Here is a 19,227-nt window from a genome sequence, read left to right as displayed (position 1 = left end):
ATATATTTAAAGGATTCCCCAGAAGCATAATACATGTACACGTGTTGATGTTGATAAGGTTGAGGGGTTTGAAATGGGAAAGTACTGAAGGAAACATTGACTGTCAACAGCAGTCCTGTAACCAGGGACTAGCTTATGGACAGCGATTGTCTACCACCACTAAGTAATTAGTTAGAGTGTAGCTGTCCTACAAACACCTTGGTCCTTGTGGCTGTGGAGAATTATAATTTGGGCTGCGTTTACACGGAGACGAAATGAAACGAAACGAAACGAAACGGAACGAAAACGGGCTGGCCTCGAATCGTTTTCAAACCATTTACACGAGAACGGCAATTCGTTTTGAACCGTTTACACGAAAACAGAAAACGGGCGATCAGGCTGGAGTTAGCACGTGCTGGCTTGGCGCAGGGGCGGGAAGTAACACGTTAGTTGGAGTTGGTACGTGCTGGTGGTCGCAAGGATTGGGTATTTCCCGCGAAATATACTCCAGCACGGAATGGTTTCCATGACCGCGCTCCGTTTCCAATCGTTTTCACTGTTTTCACCGTTTACACGAGAACGAAAACGTTTTGAAAACGTTTCAAAACACTTTGAAGTGCGTTTCCATTTCGTTCCGTTTAGGTATCGTTTTCGGGCGTTGTCGTGTAAACGATAGTAGTAAACGCAATGATTTCGTTTCGTTTAGGTCGTATTTCGTTGTCGTGTAAACGCACCCTTGATGTTGGGACCGAACCGATCATGTTTGACTTAGGGTGCGGAGAATCACATACTACTTGCGCATCATCCCGTTTTCCTCTCAGCCGAATTTTTTACGCTGCTGTGCTGTTGCCACACGAATATTGGTACTTGTATTGGCAGTACTTGTATTGGCAGTACTTGTATTGGCAGTATTGCTTTGCCACAAGACCCATGTACTAATGGCACCTATGCATAAAACATGGCGGCCAGGTCGCCATCGCGACTTCGCACCTTTGTGCGGGGCAACTTGCTCGACGCGAGGCTCTCCTTTGTTTTCAGTCGTTGCAGTGGAAGACAGTTTCGATATTAGTTGACAGGAAGATGGCAGTCAGTCAGGATTTTTCCCAGCTCACCTTGAACCTTCTGAAGGTGAAGTGTGGAGAGTATGGTCTCAAGAAGTCGGGAAAGAAAGCCGATCTAGTTGCGAGGTGAGTTGTTTTCTTCCCACAACAAAATCTTATTTTTTTGAAATTATTTGTGAATCTGAGTTTGTTATTTATCTGCTCGTGTCGTTTACAGACTTGCTCAGCATTTCTCTGAAGGCGACGGTGATGGCAAGGAAGGGCCACCTCCGCCAGCTGCAGCGCTTGCTGTTATTCCCCACGACCCTCTGGATTTTCCTGTTACTGGGTGGCAGCCGATTAAATCTGCGAGTGGAAGGCTACTCTCCCTGTCGTTCTCCATGCAAACTATGGTTTCTTATTTCGTGGACACTATGACCAGCGATGGACCTGCCAAGAATTTCAAAGCGCTTGCTGCCACTGATAGCAAGTCAATTCGTCTGTATCGAGCAGGTTATGTCCAGAAAATCGAACTGATGAAGGCCAACAGCCGTGTGTACTACCGTGCCCGCTGTCAGCCTGAAATGAAGACCAAAGCTGACTACAAACTTCGGCTCGTTGCTCAGTGTGACTCAGGATCTGCCACCAGTGTTGTTGGTGCTCAGTGCACTTGTCCTGCTGGCAAGGGTGTTACTGCCAGTTGCAAGCATATAGCTGCACTGATGTATGGCTTGTCCGAGTTCACTCTGCTTGGGTTTAGTGACGCTCCGACGTGCACGGACATGCTGCAAAAGTGGAACCAGCCTCCTGCAGGTGCAGGTAAAAAGAGTGAGCCCATGCTGGTTCAAGACATGGAGTGGCGTAGAGGTGGCAGTACCACTGACAAATCTGCGCCAAAGAAACGTAAGCATTCTGCTGCAGAAGTACTTGACCCTCGTGCTGTTGCAAAGCGGATGGACTTTGCCCGGCGTGTGGAGGAATACGCCAACTCAACCATTCACTCCAACTCCATCCACCTAGCATTGCCTCTTGTTGCTGGTAGCTCAGGATTTGCTGCTAAGCAGAAGGAGGACAGGTTGCACAGAGCCCAAGCGCAGAAAAAGGAGAGACTGGCTAGGGCAGGGGAACAGAAGGACAAGTGGCAGGTTGAGCACAGCAGATCAGGTGATGTGACACCTGTGCCATCTGACTGCGAGTGGCTAACTGAGGACAAGCAGATGCTGTGGTACGAGTCCAATGTCATACTTACTTGTGAAGAAGCCAATGCCCTGCAAGAAGCCACTGCATCCCAAACAACAAGTGAACTCTGGAGGAATGAACGAAAGAAGCGTATTACAGCTTCCATTGCCCATACTGTAGCTCATCGACGACCTCAGACTGACCCGTCATCCCTCATAAAAACTATCATTGATCGGCCGGCGTTCACCACTCCTGCAACCAGATGGGGGATTGATCATGAAGAAGAGGCACGATGTGCCTACGTAGCCCACCAAGCCAAGTCTGGCAAGCTGATAGATGTTGTTGCATGTGGCTTATTTGTGCATGCTGATGAATGCTGGTTTGGTGCCAGTCCCGATGGCATTGTTAGGGATGGTGATACATCACTTTTGCTCGAGATTAAATGCCCGTTTGTTGCTAGAGACCAAAGTCTAGCAGAGGTAGCTGGGTCTACTGCATCATTTTGTTTGTCCAACAAGGATGGTGTGCTTTCTCTCAAAACAACACATGCCTACTATACACAAGTGCAAATGCAGCTCTTTGCTGCAGGCCTTCAATTTTGTGACTTTGTAGTGTGGTCTCCCTGCAATGATCTTTTTGTTGAGCGCATTTCATTTTGTGAAGTGCATGTCAAGAAAACTCTCGCAGCTTGCCGAACATTTTATTTTGATCATGTTCTCCCGAAACTGGCTCTGTGATCAAGTTTCTTGGTAATAGATATATTCCTCGTCATCTGAGATGACCATTGCTCACTTTGCTCCAGTTCCTGTAGTCTTGACTGTTTACATTCTTCCCTGATTTGTGGCAATCTTTTCTTCTGTAAGTGTGTCTGAACTGTTCTATACGCTGCACTCTATGTTCTTTATTATAGCTTTTTCTGTTCTGCCCTGTTCTGTAGCTCCTTCTTGATATAAACGCCGTGATTAGATGGTGGATAGTTCCATCAGCTACCGGCTTCCTGCATTTGTACATGATTAGGTAGTGTTGTATACATGTACCCAAGACAGTGGAACTCTGCTGTAAACAGTGCGTTATAGTAAATTATACTGCCATTACTGGTAACCACTACAAAAAACGGCACGTACAACTGGTTTACAATAGCTCGCCATTCCGTGTTACAACGGAGTTCAAAAAGGCATGAACGTTACATGAGTATTCGTATTTACTTCAAAGTAAGCGGCACTTGCAGCAGTCACAGGCCACATTTCCTACCTGGTGAACAGCACAAACAGACAAATAGGAGCATCACTACTTCTACTTCGAAGTACGAAGTCCTGAGTGAAATAAGCATCATTGTGTAGGGGCACCATTACTCACAACATAACACAAAGAAAAGAGGGGAAGAAAATACCGAGGCCACGTAGGAATATCGGCATGCGCAAAAAGCTTTCAACAGAGCGGCCTGGTCATAAAGCAAGAATTACATAGACGCCCATCTTCATCATCATTCTGACACATATGGTGGTAGCGTGAGTTACAAGACCTACAAACTCTAAGAAGTGGGCCATCTGAGCGCTTGCAAAACAAACATACGGGAGTGGTCACATAGGCAGCAGCGGCTACAGAAGAAGATGGCACGCTGATAGCAGCAGCAGTAGCAGCTACAGGAGATGGCACGTTCGTAGCAGCAGAAGTAGCAGCTACAGCAGATGACAACTTGGTAGCAGCGGAAGCAGCAGCAGAAGCAGTAATGGCAGGTGAAAGAAATGTGCCAGCTGAAACAGCCACTGCAGAAATGTTTGCATCTGGTGATATCTGGGCAACTTCTGCAGCAGAGGAAAAGTGTGCAGACTGTGTCGATGGCTTACTAACAGGCGGAGGTACCAGGGGCTCCATGTAGTTAGTGAGGAATGCACACACAAATATGATCTGCTCAGCCAAAGGGCACAACACGGAAGATAAGAAGTGAGTTATCCTGAAGTTCTTGATCCTTTCCATTGCTCTCTCCACATGAATACGCACGCTAGCAATACGCCGAGTTTCGATCACCTCTTCTTCATCAAGCTGATCTCGAGAACCAAGAAACGGGGGTATGTTGAGATCGACACCCTCCGGTAGCAGATCGGCAATGTCGAAACCACGGTCGGCCATGATGGCATCACCCTTCTCCATCAACTTCATTAGCCCACTTCGCTTTGTCAGTTTCTTATCAGAAATGCGCCCGCCATAAAGAGGAGACAGAAACGATATTGCACCGGTAGGTGTCACACCAACTAACAGTTTGAAAGTGTTCCTGTTTTTGTAATTCGACCAGGTGGCTGCTTGTACAGTTGGGTTGGCTGGCTTCTCAATGGGAAACTCTGTTGCGTCAATAATTACCCGGGTGCGTGGGTACTTGTCTTTGAAGACGTCGGGCATGTAGCGATCAATCAGAGCCCGGCTCGGCCAAATGTCCACTTCTTTCATAGAGAAGTACATGCAACGAATGTACGTTGAAAATATTCGGGACACCGTGGATTGATCTATTCCGAATCGCAGTGCTAAATCTGACTCAGGGAAAGCATGCCGAAGTTTGACAAGGGTCAATAGCAACTCGTCTTCATACACCAATGCTCTTCGTCTGCCACGGCTGTCCTGGCCAAGGAAATCAGCTGGCACTTTAGTAGCAAAGCACATGTCTTGACATCCACACCGCAACTGATCCAGCAACAAGTCAAACGCCAGAGAACTCAGGCCCGTGTAAAACAGTACAATCTTGTTGTCATGTCGGATGTTCGAGTAATGGAGTTGGCATTTCCGCAAAGCTTCTTCCGATTCATCCAAATTGTACAAGGCCTGCTCCAACTGGGACCGCAACTTAGCCACTTGTGCTTCCAAAGTCTTTATTTTGTTCTCTTGGAGAACGGGAACTTCACCATAATCATGGTCAGCTAAAAGTGTTGCAGCCTCAGGCACCGATTCATCTGTGACTGGTAAATCAACATCGTCATCAATATCAATCGCTTCAACGGGTCGACTGACTTCGCCTGTCGAAACACGGCTCTTCCTCTTCACTACGACGGCTTTGTCCAAGAAACGGGAAGGTGGCTCGTCCTCCGTCACAGGTCGACCACCAGGAAAGTGCACCCCACAGACATACGAGTTTCCAGAAAGAGGAGTGTTGACTCTTGGTATTTTGGCAAGCCACTCGGCCCTGATATGCCGGCGTCGATCCGAATCTTTAGGCAAACGATGAAAAGATACAGCTTTACAGACCTCTGCTGTTCCTCCGCAGCCAACACGAGCCAGGTCTGATCCACATAGACGACGCTTCACAAACACTTTTCGTCCTTGCGAGTTCGCATCATCAGTTTCAAACAAACCAAACTTGCAGCTGCTTTTACGATTTGAGCAGCCAGGGACGATACAATGAGCGTTGCTTGGCATGATTGTGTCAGCTGCTTACTGATCTCTAACTAACTTGCTACTTATACACAACAGCAAACTGTGACAACCCTTGCCTTCCAAGAAGGAAATAAATGTCTTGCTTTGAGTTTGATTCTTCACCAACACAAAGGAAAAAAATTTGTACATTGTACTTCAGCCTCAGCAAACGCGAAGCAGGTACGTACGTAGGGCTCTACGATCATCAGAGTTTCCACGCGTGCATGCATGAGACTGCATGCTGCGCTGCGTGGTGCAAGTACAGTGTCGAGGTCGTGAAGTTGCCCCGCACAAAAAACCGCGGGAAAATTATGCATAGGTGCCATTAAGCTCGAAAAAAGTCTCCAGTGAACTTTCAAAATTATTGTAACATGCGAGGTTGAAGAGTCGTCCTCTTCCTGTCGCAACCCTCTGCCTCTCGTCATACATGTAGATCTATTATGTACGTTGTAGACTTTCGTACATTGAACGAGGGGGAGCAAGTCCAATAGCGTATTCATCTTAGCATGGCGAATTTCTGACGTTTTCTCTTTCGGACGGGCTTGTGTTGCTCTGTGATAGCAGCAAACATTTTAGTTTCACTCCGGGGACCACTCAGTGCCCAGAGCAGCGGTTGGAGATACATGTACATGTACATCGAAGCGGAGCAACATGTCGTAAAAGAAATCCCTCTCCGAATGCCTAGCCTCTCAGGTTCCACTCGCGAGTGCAAACTGACATGCTCACGATATTTATTCCTCTCCTATTGTCAGCACCAGAAATAAAGAGGAACTAAACTCAAGCCGACGCCCTCGAGCTTAGCCTCTACTCTTGCCAGTCTAGATATGCACTTGTGTAGTCGCTGTCGGACTCGGCGACCGGTCGACCACCAAGCAAGTGAAGTGCGCTCGCGTGCAAACGTGCAGCTACCACCGCCACCGCGCCGCCACCGCCGGGACCGCAGCGTTACAACACTGATCTAGCCGGATGTGTCTGTGCTCTTCTGCCTTTGTGGTATTCCTCCGTCATTTAACCCTTTACCGGTCTACCATAAGCGTTTTAGGCTTGTGGTGTTGAGTACTGTAGGCAATCTCACCACAGCATCCTGAGAGTATGGACGTCTGGCCCATTTCCCGGTCATGACACAAGGATTCTTCACTAGGGCTAGGCACGAACGTCGTTAATTAATCGGATTGATCATTGTTTTAGTGTTCTGATGCAGAATGCATTGCTGCTCACAAAGCGAACATCACCAGTCTTACCTGCTCGATCGAGAAGTTCACCTTAATGCATGGTTTGCGACGGTGACACGCGGCGGCCGTGGAATAGAAAACAAACCAAAACAGACCAGAATGAAGAAGCAAGATCGATAGGCTACCTCTCTGCCAGGGATTGACAGCCACGTGACATCCCAGCCTGAAACGATTTCATCCATGGTGCTTCGTTGCATAGCTTACCATTTTGGCGTCTGGAAGAAGAAACTCCTCGTCAACTAGGGCAATGAATTGGTGCTTTCTGGGTAGGTAGGTACGTACAAGTACGTATGGTTTTATTTGAATTTGAAGAACCAAATGGTCGGTGTAGCACAATTACATAGAAGCGAATGGAAACAATAAATTATTGTAGTAAATGGTCCTGGCCTGGGTTTCTCATGCACTTTCTCCACTGATGAATGTCGTGACACGCAGTTGACAACAATGGAGGAAGAAAAAGACGGTGCTACAGATTTATTGGAGGACGATAGCGCTAGTGACAGCAGTGTGATGCTCTCTGTCTGGCTCGTGCCATATCCCCCTCATCTTGCTAGTCAATGAACAGACAGCGTCGAATGAGTGGATTCAAGTGGCACTGCACTGTGGGGCTGCACGACATCACCAAAACCATGCAGCTACAATGAAAACACAGTAAGTACGTGCACGTCGTCTAAGTGTTGTGGATATGGCGTATTGTCTATCTCTGTTGTTGTAATACTAATAGGACCAATACGTACATGACAGGCACATTGTAGGTTTATGCGGTGCACTACATGTACAAGGTATTTAGTCCAAGAGCCCTGAATTAATTTAGGGGAGGTCACGCGCAAGTACACTCGCCGCCAGGCGCCAGGCGTTGCATCGGCAAACTACATGTATGTTACTTGGTACATTGTACATGTATACCAGGCATAGTGATTGGCCTGACACAAGCGAAACTTCCTAAGCTGGTGGTATTCTTCAACACAATTATAGCCGGAGGCAGCGCGAACGTTTCTTCAGAATTCCCAAACTCCATTGCAGCGCATTCCTTGGCAAAGTTATTTATTTGGTACAGCTGAGAGCCTGTTGCCGGAATGGCGGTGCAAGGCAGCGCGAACGTGTGAACTAATTACTTCTTTACTTTTTTTACGAACGTACGTGTACATGTACATGACGCTCGGTACAATTGAAACTGTAAACTGTATTCATAATAAAACAACAGGAAGAAAGGAGATAAATGACGCTCGGTACATGACGCTTTCTTCCCCAGGCATGTACATGTACATGACGCTGTTTCAATCACCGGGTTTCAGTCACCGGGTTTCAGTCACCGGGTTTCAATCACCGGGTTTCAATCACCGGGTTTCAGTCAGCATTAGTATAAGGTGGGACACCACCATTCGCGGCCCATACATGTATGAGACAGCATACAATTGAAATAGGCATATAGGACTATTACTGTAGTCTGAACAATGTACATGTACACACGACATGTCTACATGTACATTTTTCAGAGAGAGAGAGTAGTTGATTGGCAGCCCCATTTAGACCACTAGTACAGTCACGTACATTGTCATCGTAGGTGTTGGGTATTCCAATGTACATGTAGTGATGTACATACATGTCAGTTGTCTGATGATTGCCTAGCGCCAGTAGCGGCATGAAACTCAGAGTTACAACCAACCTGAATGTCCTCCGCTGAGTCTGCTATTATACTAAGCTCTGTCTCTGATATTGAGCACCCTCTGCAGCTCGGGGATCAACGGATTTATACATTTACGCGGATAGACCTGTCCCAGCACTGGCACTAGGCATTACCACTGTTGCTGGCTACCACCTACATGTACATGTATGCGTTACAATGACCTCCGTCACCTGACAGCATCTATCTTCAAACTCAAAGACGTGGCCCATGATACGAGCACCGAACCTCCCCTGCAATCACTCACCGGGGAGACCCTGCGTCTCCACACAGCGATCTCAGCGGATAGCGCTCGCCTTGACGTGGCAGCATCCAGCATAATTATGGCCTTATGGGCTGGGTGCTTTGAGAAGACATTCCTCGACATTCGCGTCTTTAACCCGTATGCGCGTTCGAACCACCAGCAGACGCTTCCGACAACATACTAGTACACGTACCGAAAACATGGAGCCGAGAAGAGGCGTTCGTATGAGGAGCGAATCCGAAGAATTAACTTAAGGACGCGTCATTTGTGCCGGTAGTCTTGAGTGGCTCCGGAAGAGTCGGGAAAGCAGCTTCTGTGCTTTTCAACAGAGTTGCCTGTATGCTTTCGGACAAGAGAAAAGAGCCCTAGTCCGTCGTACTGGTCTGAATAGATCAGGTCAAGGATCTCTTTCTCTCTTGTTCGCTCGGGTAATGCTAGCCTCAGTGGAGATCGCGCCGCTCATCCGACGTCCAACCGCGCTTTGGCTGACAATCCGGCTGTGCTGGCCGCAGCAGAATGCCACATTTGATCCTCTTCTTTTGCCAATCTAGCCGAGAGAGGAGTTTCATTAAGTCCATTTTGCTTCCCCCCCCCCCCCCCCCCCCCCCCCGCTGGTACAAACTCTTTCATGTTGCTTGTGTTTTCACAGTACATGTTACGATGTACCATTACTCTACTACTCTAGTTCTATTAAGTACCTAGTTTGAGTTGGTTGATTGGTTTATTTTAATTCGTACAATAAACGGGAACTAGGCCCAATGATATGAAGGCGAATGGATAAACCGCATTTAGAAAAGAAAGGACAGGAATTTGAACATTACGAGAGAAAAGTATCTGATCGAGGAGTCAAGTGGGTGTCAGGGGTGACAGGGTGGTCAAGGAGAGCTAGGAGGCGAGCTAGTTTGAGCAGCAATATGGTAAGCAACTTATGCTAAACCTTTTCTGTCTTTTTATGGTCCAAACATCATCCGGCAGCACGTTCCAGAGTGCAGATCCTGCGACGGACGGCAGAGAAGCGCCAGAGCAAGTGGAGGATGGCTGGCTGAGCAGACCACTGAACCTCTGATGACGGGTTCTCCTGCCAGCAGATCTGACGAACAGTCCAGAGAACGTGGCACTAGCTTTCCCGTGAAGGCACCTCCAGAAAACCACTGGTAGCTTGCATTTGCTGAGTTCGCCTATCCGGTACAAGCCATGCTGCACCAGCAGGGGATACAGGGTTATGTAGGGTGAGTGGCCGTCGATAGCTTGGATAGCCCTGTTGAACACAGTTCTGCAGGGCTGTCTGTCTCTTTGCATTGGTTTTCACGTCAAATACAGGTACAAGTGTTTTGCGAGTAACTGAGGGCAGACCTTGGTTCTTGAGGGCTTGAAGGCGTCACAACTCCACCGGTGAACGGTCAGGTGTACTTCCACGTTCATTGTATAACGTGAGATGCACAGCTCCATAACCAAGTTGCGTTCCGTGACACGCCCATTGTCGTGCACTACAGCTATGCTAGGCTATTGTTTTAGTGTTATCAAATCATTTATTTTACATCGGAAGCTCAACAGTGCAGCTGCACAAAAACAAAGAGGCCAATGGGACCAAAAAATAAAGATTAGAAATGCTACTTGTACTGTTGTAGTGTATGGACCACGTGACAGTTCTATTGCATATTGCTTGTTGTTATCATAGCAATACGAATAGCATACGTTTCGCACCAGGCTTTCTAGCGCAATAGCCACGCCTGGTACTTTTAGATTAGATCTTTTCTAAAGGTAGTTATTTTTTTACTAGCAAACAAAGCCCTACTAATAATCAGGGGAAGAGGACAACTGAAATGACAGTGGACAACAAGACAAAGGGGAGTAGGGGCGATGTGCCGATGTGGTTGGCGAGGCTCATTCGACCGGAAGTCTCGAGATCATAGCCTACGACCAGGTATCGATAGGACTGCAGCTAGGGAGGGAGGGAGATCAAGTTAGAAAGAGAAAAAGTAAAGCTCTATCATTCGCGTCCTGCTACTGCTACATGTGCGGTATACGATGGTGTTGGGAAACACAACCAGCTGCTTAGGAAGTTTCGCTTGTTCCAGGCCATCACCATGCCTGAGATACCAGGGTGGCAGATGCAGCGCATAGCGGCGAGGGTGAGGTGGTACGTCTCACAGTAGAAGATCTCTTCTGCTTAGAGTACTGTAAAAGCCATTATTCTAACGAGGCGCATACATGTACATGTACATGTCTCCTGATGGTTGCTTTTCAGCATGAAACTCGTGAGTAGAGACATTTAATCACTTTTTTTGTTCGACCGGATTTTCGTGTGTACATGTATATAACGATTTCCCAAAATTGACCTGTTTACGTGTACGAAAGATAACGCTTCTCACGCATTCTCAACGCTCAATAGAACAGTATATATGTATGTCTCGATTTCTGCAAAACGATTTCTATTTTAACTACAGATTTTTCCTCGATACTTCGTTAGAATGAGCACTTCGTTATACATGTATGTATATATATACATGTATATATGGCTTTTACAATAAACACGAACACTTATAACGCTTTTAAAAGTACGGTAAGAATCGTCGATTGCAACAAAGAGGGTCATTCTGAGCCATCATCAGGCAACAGCATGACCTCGAACAGGCAACCACGCTATATGGTATACATTGTGAGAGCAGTCAGTGTTTCAGGACTTCACAATAGTATACCAGTGTGGACTGATTAATGAAGGTGGCGAATGGTTATCTTGAACGGTGAACTATTAGACATCCCCATCACGGCTCTGTTGCTCTCCGCATGCGCAGTTCTCTCACCAGCTCCACGCCGCATGTTATTTAATTATTTATCACTCTCTTATTATTGACCCCCACATAAACTTGTGATCTCTAAGCGGTCAAATATGTATAGGATATTGACCAAGACGAGGTCTATATGGGAAATATAGGCCGAGTAAAAGACTGAGGTCCGCCGAGGTCTTTTACGAGGCCTATATTTCCCATAATAGACCGAAGTCGAGGTCAATATCCTATTTATCACGATTCCTTTGCCATAACCCCAAAATTTGAACCTTTAGGAGCTATTTTAACCTTTTTAGTATAGCATTTATCGCCTTCTTAGGGGGCGTACGTTTTTTATCTACAGGTTTGGGTAGAAACTACTTCTTACGGTAGAGGTGTTCGTTTTTTGAAAAAAAATTCTACTCAAAAGGGTAGATTCTACTTTCCTCTACCGGCTCTACCGGGAAAAAGTTGGTAGAATCCGGTAGAAGTTGGTAGAGCTACGGGATTTCCAGCAAGATCAAGGATTTGTACACAACTCCATAAAAAAAAGAAACATTTCACGTACACATAGTGAAAACTACTGGATCTGGTAGAACAGCGTTCGTACACTTGCCTCTACCATCTACCTCTATCGGTAGTGTGACTCTACTCTACTCTACCAGGTAGCTAAAAACGAACGCAGCCTTAGTATTTGACCCCACTAATTTCCCTGATACTGTACCAAAGCGGTCTACTTATATTTGTCTTGGACTTAGAAATTTTCTCTCCAACTTAGAAAAATAAATTTTTGAAGAAAGCAGAAATACACAAGATGGGATTCGAACCCACAACCATGTGAATCTCAGTCACTCTTCCTTACCACCCAGCCACTGTGCTACCGATGCTGAACTTAGTTTAAACAATGACCTTGATCCTGCAATGCCGTACAATGCGGTATAGGCTATAGTATTATTATAAATATTAGAATTACAAGGATATGTCGTATATGAAGAGAAACTATTGCGTGGAGAACACGATAAATAGATTATAGACCTCCTAACCGGTCTATAATCTATACATATTGACCGCTTATATTGACCACTTATTATTGACCACTTAGCCCGAGGACTTAGAACTTTCTCCTCAACTTAGAAAAAAAAAACAGAAATGAAAGAAGAAACATCTGAAGCCAGATAGTGGGACTTGAACCCAAACTGTCAGATTCTCAGTCAAAGAACTTGGTGAACATACTACAAGTGGCGCAGTGGTCGTATGATACTATAACACTAGGCCGGCGTTTCCGGATTCTAGTGCCCATGATGATTGGACATTGTCCAGGGTGCACCAGGAGTCGCGTCCGTATCGTCACTTGGCTAAGACCTGGTTGTCAGGTTGAGAATGAACGTACATGTACATGACTTATTGTACTATTGTTCGCAAATGTCAAGTGTTTACTTTGAGTTTCACGTGATCATTACTGAGTCTAGTGTTTCTGTGACTTCATTGCCAATACTTACGCGTTTTGACTTGCCGGACCACTTAACCTTCATGCCAGGGAGTCGTAAGATACCTTGTATGCTACGACTCCCTGGTCCTGCCGTCAGAAAAATTGGCAGAATTCGATACTTTTTCTGGTAAGTTTCATGCATGCTTGGTATGTGGATAAAAAAATGGGGCAGAATTCAGGTAAGTGCCTGCCATAAGGTTTGTATGGTTTTGCCAATTTCACTGCTTTTCGAGCAGAATCTGCCACCTTTTCGAGCAGCATCCGCCGGTCCCTACCGCTATCCATCGCGCGTCCACGACCCTACTACTAGTACTAGTAGCAAGAGTACATAAACCAGGGTTACTCAATCTGCGGACAGAACTGTTTCGTCCTTTGTGGACTCGTCAGCGCAGCACAGAGGAAATGAGGCCGAGCCTGATAGCAATGGAAATAAAAATTTCCAATCAGGCCCGAACGTACCTTGCCAGAGTGCTCAAACTGACAAGTCAGTGAGCTCTGCATAACGCAAACAGCAAAGGCACTACCCCACGCAAGAGTGCTCAACTGCTACAAGAGCAGGAGCGAAATACTCAATCTGCGGACAGAACTGTTTCGTCCTTTGTGGACTCGTCAGCGCAGCACAGAGGAAATGAGGCCGAGCCTGATAGCAATGGAAATAAAAATTTCCAATCAGGCCCGAACGTACCTTGCCAGAGTGCTCAAACTGACAAGTCAGTGAGCTCTGCATAACGCAAACAGCAAAGGCACTACCCCACGCAAGAGTGCTCAACTGCTACAAGAGCAGGAGCGAAATACTCAATCTGCGGACAGAACTGTTTCGTCCTTTGTGGACTCGTCAGCGCAGCACAGAGGAAATGAGGCCGAGCCTGATAGCAATGGAAATAAAAATTTCCAATCAGGCCCGAACGTACCTTGCCAGAGTGCTCAAACTGACAAGTCAGTGAGCTCTGCATAACGCAAACAGCAAAGGCACTACCCCACGCAAGAGTGCTCAACTGCTACAAGAGCAGGAGCGAAATACTCAATCTGCGGACAGAACTGTTTCGTCCTTTGTGGACTCGTCAGCGCAGCACAGAGGAAATGAGGCCGAGCCTGGTGGGTTATGTACTCTTGCTACTAGTACCGTAGGTAGTAGTCATTGCAATAAAATATCACCATTATGCTAATTAACAATCAGAGGAAAGGAAAATTATGAAGCCTCTTTTACCGGCAAAAGAAACACAACGGAGTGAAAGGCAATACAAAATGCAAACACAGTACTCCATTGCACTTTCTCTCCGTTATTTAATATCCTGGCGCGTGTACACGATTCTGTACTTGTCGTGATGTAGAGGGGACGGTTTCAAATAGGACACAGGTTGCAAACCGGAACGGACTCAGGTTACGTTTGGTTGGTCACATTCCCAAATGGGAATCACTTGGAATCACTCGGAATCATTCTCGCCCGTTTGGTTGGTCAAAAAAGTGCGTTAGGTTGGTCACATTCCACATGATTCCAGAATGAGAATCACTGAGAATGATTCCTTTTGGAGAATGATCATTCCACCTCACATGCTGGAATGAGCATTCTCATTCCGGATTCAAAAATGATAATGGCTGCCACGAGCCAAACAATGTAGCACCAGGTTCAAGTGCCTCAAATCATGCACTCAGGTTGCGTTTGGTTGGGCATTTTCAGAATGTAAATGAGAACCATCCTGGAATGGGAATCGGCAAGAATCACCTGACCAAACTAACGCGCCAGAATCAATTAGGAATCACTTGACATAGCAATTCCGTGGTTGGCAATCACCCACTCTCTTTAACATTGGCCGGTGTTTCCACCGAGTCTTGAGATGTTGTAATAAATATAAATATAAATATGATGTTGTTGTGGAACGGCGGCTGTCTTTTCTTTTACCCGACTCTAGTTTCCTTGAGAGAGTCAAGGTACTTCTGAGTGCATGATTTGAGGCACTTGAACCTCTTGCTACATTGTTTGGCTCGTCGCAGCCATTATCATTTTTGATTCCGGAATGAGAATGCCCATTCCAGCATGTGAGGTGGAATGATCATTCTCCAAAAAGAATCATTCTCAGCGATTCCCATTCTGGAATCATGTGGAATGTGACCAACCTAACGCACTTTTTTGACCAACCAAACAGGCGAGAATGATTCCGAGTGATTCCAAGTGATTCCCATTTGGGAATGTGACCAACCAAACGTAACCTCAGAAGTACCATGACTCTCTCAAGGAAACTAGAGTCGGGTAAAAGAAAAGACAGCCGCCGTTCCACAACGACATCATGGAATTGTTATGTCAAGTGATTCCTAATTGATTCTGGCGCGTTAGTTTGGTCAGGTGATTCTTGCCGATTCCCATTCCAGAATGGTGGCATTCACATTCCGAAAATGCCCAACCAAACGCAACCTCAATATTCACTTTCTGTCTTGGTATTTTGATTAGAAAACATGTGTCACAGTGAGACTACGATGTGTTATACTCCGAGCCAAAATAATTAATTTCATGGCTCTGCGGTGACCAGAAGCGCCATATCAAGCAGGTGAGTTTTGACGTGTTGCTTCGCACTGCGACTGGAGTTTTACGACTTTCGAAAAATCAACTTCTTGTCGCAGGTAACCAGCGGCTCGCCTCTCGCCAATAAAGCACCGCATACCAATCAAAACTAATGGAAGCACACACAAGGCTTATTGTTACTCTGTACTGGCCGTCGTGGAGCGGTAGCAATTACCTAATTTCAGACCCAGAGTGAATTTGACGTGCACTCTAAAACGTGTCCGGTTTGGAGCCACCTCTGATTTGAACTTTTTTGAAGCGAAAAATTGGGCAACTTGGAGGCAATAGGTCAACACAAAGGAGTGGCTCAGTTCGATTGACTCTGGCCCCAGTGTATTCGATATTTCTGAAGACTGTATTATTGTACCACAAGGAGCGTAACGATTCCACAAAAGGCGATCGTTCAAAGCAGGTAACAACAAAGAGAAAACTACGCTCAAAACCAAAACCAAAACAACAACTGCACCAGCAAGCTCTTTCCTTGCACTAACTACAAATACATCAAAACCAAGCAGCAAAATGCAAATCCGCACGCATGTTTGCCGGAACTGAACCTCCGTAGCGCAGCTGATCATCGCGGCTGCACGGGACGACCTTCCCGCCACAGTAGGGCAAAGAACAATGCATGGAACTAGCAATGAATGCATGCAGCACACCAGCAAGCTGTCCCTACGCAGACGTCTAGTCTAGCAAGCAAGGATGAATAGCATGAGAAACATGATATGACACATTGACTCATATGATGCATGCAATGTATACAACATACCCCCCCCCACCTTGAACGAACCAGGGGAGAGTGAAACTACACCAAGGAAGATACTAGTATGTAGCACACAGCACATAGAGGAATAAGTGCCTAATGCTCTAGAAAGCAGCGGGAAAAATGAGGTGACGAAAGTGTACTGTGTTACTAACTAACGTCTGTTCCATTAGTGTCTTACTGCAACTCATCCAAGTCGAGGGCTGACGACTGAGATACCGCAGTGGCTGCTTCAGCTGTCGGGATATCGAGCGGCACTAGGTATCGAACACCACGCCGATATTTCTTGCCGTTGACCTGGATGTCCACAGACGCGAACAATGCCGTCCTTGCCAGGGAACGTGGCCTTCACGCGTCCTAGCGGCCATCTGTAGCGTGGCAACGCATCGTCCATGACGAGGAAGACGTCTCCAATCTCGACCGTGCCCGATTGGCGGCGCCACTTAGTCATGATGTTCATAGCAGAGACCATTTCTCTTAGCCACCGCTTCCAAACATCTCTGCGGAGCTGCTGGATAACTTTCCAGCAATGGTATGGTGAACTGGCGTCGACTCTGAGTCGCCGCCGTCTCCAGAGCTGTTGCGACGTTGACATGACCCACGACGAAGTTTGCAGCTCCTCGTCGGTCAGGCTAGCCTTGTACAGGACTGACTGGAGTGCCCTTTTCAAGGCCCCGACCACCCTCTCAAATGCTCCGCCGAAGTGCGGCCGAGCTCTTCCCCGCGGTGGTACAGGAGGCAGCCGCCATGGAGGTTTCCGTGGCGGCGGCAGAGGTGGCGGTGATCGCGGTGGATTAAACTGCCATCTGATGCCTTGAATCGCCAACCCAGCTGTGATGTTGGCTTGATCCAAATCCCTCAGCGCTTCCCGCAGTTCACGATCGGTAGCAACGAAGTTACTGCCGTTGTCGGATAGGATCAGTGTTGGTCGACCTCGGCGATGGCACAACCTTGCCATAGCATCTCCATGTCATCGCCATCCAGAGCGGCACGTCTCCACAGCTTCTGGCAACGGACACAGCGGTGACGGTAGGATTTAACGACCTGGCGACCCTTGATGATCCAATACCGATCGGCCAGGTTAGAGAGCAGATGGTTTGTGCCTGCTCCGTGTTGACAGCGTTCATCCTCATGCCCAACAATTAGCTGAGTGACGCGATGATTGGCGGGCAGTATCACACGGGACCGGAACTGTCAGACAGGTGGTGTGAGGTCCGGAGCCGTCCACCAACTCGGAGCAGCGGTGGACCGTCAGTGTCCAGGAACAGCTGTAGCTTCCGTTAGCAGTGCACTGGGTGGAAGAGGCTTCTTCCCCTTCAGCGTTGACACTACTTCTCCGTAGCACTGCCTCTGCGCATAGCTTATCCAGAGCCGCTCGGCGCCTTGGAGTTCTGTGACCGTCAATTCGGGAACCGAAACAGCCTTAGCACTCTTGAGAGATACTTGCACGGTAGCACCTGCGTTGCTGTCACACTGCTGAGGTCGGCCTCTGGTGTTATCAAGGAACCGTTTACACCAGGCTGTGACCCGCAGAAGATTGCTCCAGGACGAGACGTTGTCTGGGTGCAGGCGGCATGTCGTCTGCTCTGCCTGGATCTGGCTAGTGAGAGTCATCAGGTGCGGCCGCTGAAGCAGTGCCGGAAGAACCTGGGGCACTATGATGTCTTTGTTCGGCCATCGCTCCGGACGCTCTTGCAAGAACTCTGGGCCACTCCACCATTTGCCGTCATCCTGCAAGTGCGAGGCCGCAACTCCACGACTTGGTAGATCAGCCGGGTTTAATCGGCCGCTGACGTGCTCTTGCCTTCCGCTGCCGCTGCTGCTGCGCTCTTGCCTTCTGCTGCCGCTGCTGCTGCTGCGCTGTTGCCTTCTCCTGCCGCTGCTGCTGCGCCCTTGCCTTCTGCTGCCGCTGCTGCTGCGCTCTTGCCTTCTGCTGCCGCTGCTGCTGCGCTCTTGCCTTCTGCTGCCGCTGCTGCTGCGCTCTTGCCTTCTGCTGCCGCTGGACCTACTAAACCTGGCTAGTCTGGGTTCCACGCGAGTTCGAGGCGCAGGTGAAGGTGCAAGAGGCGCATATGACACACGTTGAAGTTGAACTCCTGTCGTTCCAGGCGCTCCTACTCCATCAAGTGCAGGCTGATCAAAACTACAACTAGTTTGTTCTGCTGCCGAGATCGACATTCGGCTGTCCAATCTTCTGACAACACCTCCTGGACTACCACAAGTAGCACTCGTCTTCCGCGATCGCGGTGCAGGCGTTGGTCGTCTCGGCACTGCCACCGGTACTGGCACGGGACTCGGCTCTGCCGTAGATGTACGTCCATGACGCTCACTCAATCCACGCGCGATCCAGGCTGCATGCAGCGCTTCCATAGAAGCGGTCTCCTCTGCGATCAGGAGTTTTAGTTCCTCCGCTCGCCTATTCAATTTCGCTAAACTCAATTCGAGCTCCTCTTTATCTGACTCCTCAAACCCATATCGAGCCGAGTGCCAGCCTTTAGTCTTTCTTCCACTACGCCTCGGTCCGATCGCCCGCGACTCACTCATCCTTTCGAGGTTATAAAATGAACCGCGACTAGATCCGGCTCGAAGGACCACTATGTATTCGATATTTCTGAAGACTGTATTATTGTACCACAAGGAGCGTAACGATTCCACAAAAGGCGATCGTTCAAAGCAGGTAACAACAAAGAGCAAACTACGCTCAAAACCAAAACCAAAACAACAACTGCACCAGCAAGCTCTTTCCTTGCACTAACTACAAATACATCAAAACCAAGCAGCAAAATGCAAATCCGCACGCATGTTTGCCGGAACTGAACCTCCGTAGCGCAGCTGATCATCGCGGCTGCACGGGACGACCTTCCCGCCACAGTAGGGCAAAGAACAATGCATG

General features: G+C 47.7%; 2 protein-coding genes across 3 annotated transcripts in view; both read left to right on the top strand.

Annotated features, from left to right (window-relative positions):
- LOC135825017 (tumor necrosis factor receptor superfamily member 16-like) overlaps positions 1–19,227 on the top strand; it is a 112,174-nt gene that overhangs the window by 66,918 nt on the left and 26,029 nt on the right. The window lies entirely within an intron of this gene.
- LOC135824586 (uncharacterized) lies at positions 947–3,291 on the top strand. The gene is made up of 2 exons (XM_065337321.1): positions 947–1,166; positions 1,258–3,291. Exons 1-2 carry the CDS (start codon positions 1,060–1,062, stop codon positions 2,933–2,935), a joined length of 1,785 nt encoding a protein of 594 aa, XP_065193393.1. The 5' UTR covers positions 947–1,059; the 3' UTR covers positions 2,936–3,291.

The sequence above is a fragment of the Sycon ciliatum genome, chromosome 9, assembly GCF_964019385.1.
Source record: "Sycon ciliatum chromosome 9, ocSycCili1.1, whole genome shotgun sequence".
NCBI classification, from domain to species: Eukaryota; Metazoa; Porifera; class Calcarea; order Leucosolenida; family Sycettidae; genus Sycon; species Sycon ciliatum.
The sequence above is the reverse complement of the archived record's forward strand: the minus strand, read 5'-3'. Positions and strand labels throughout refer to the sequence as shown.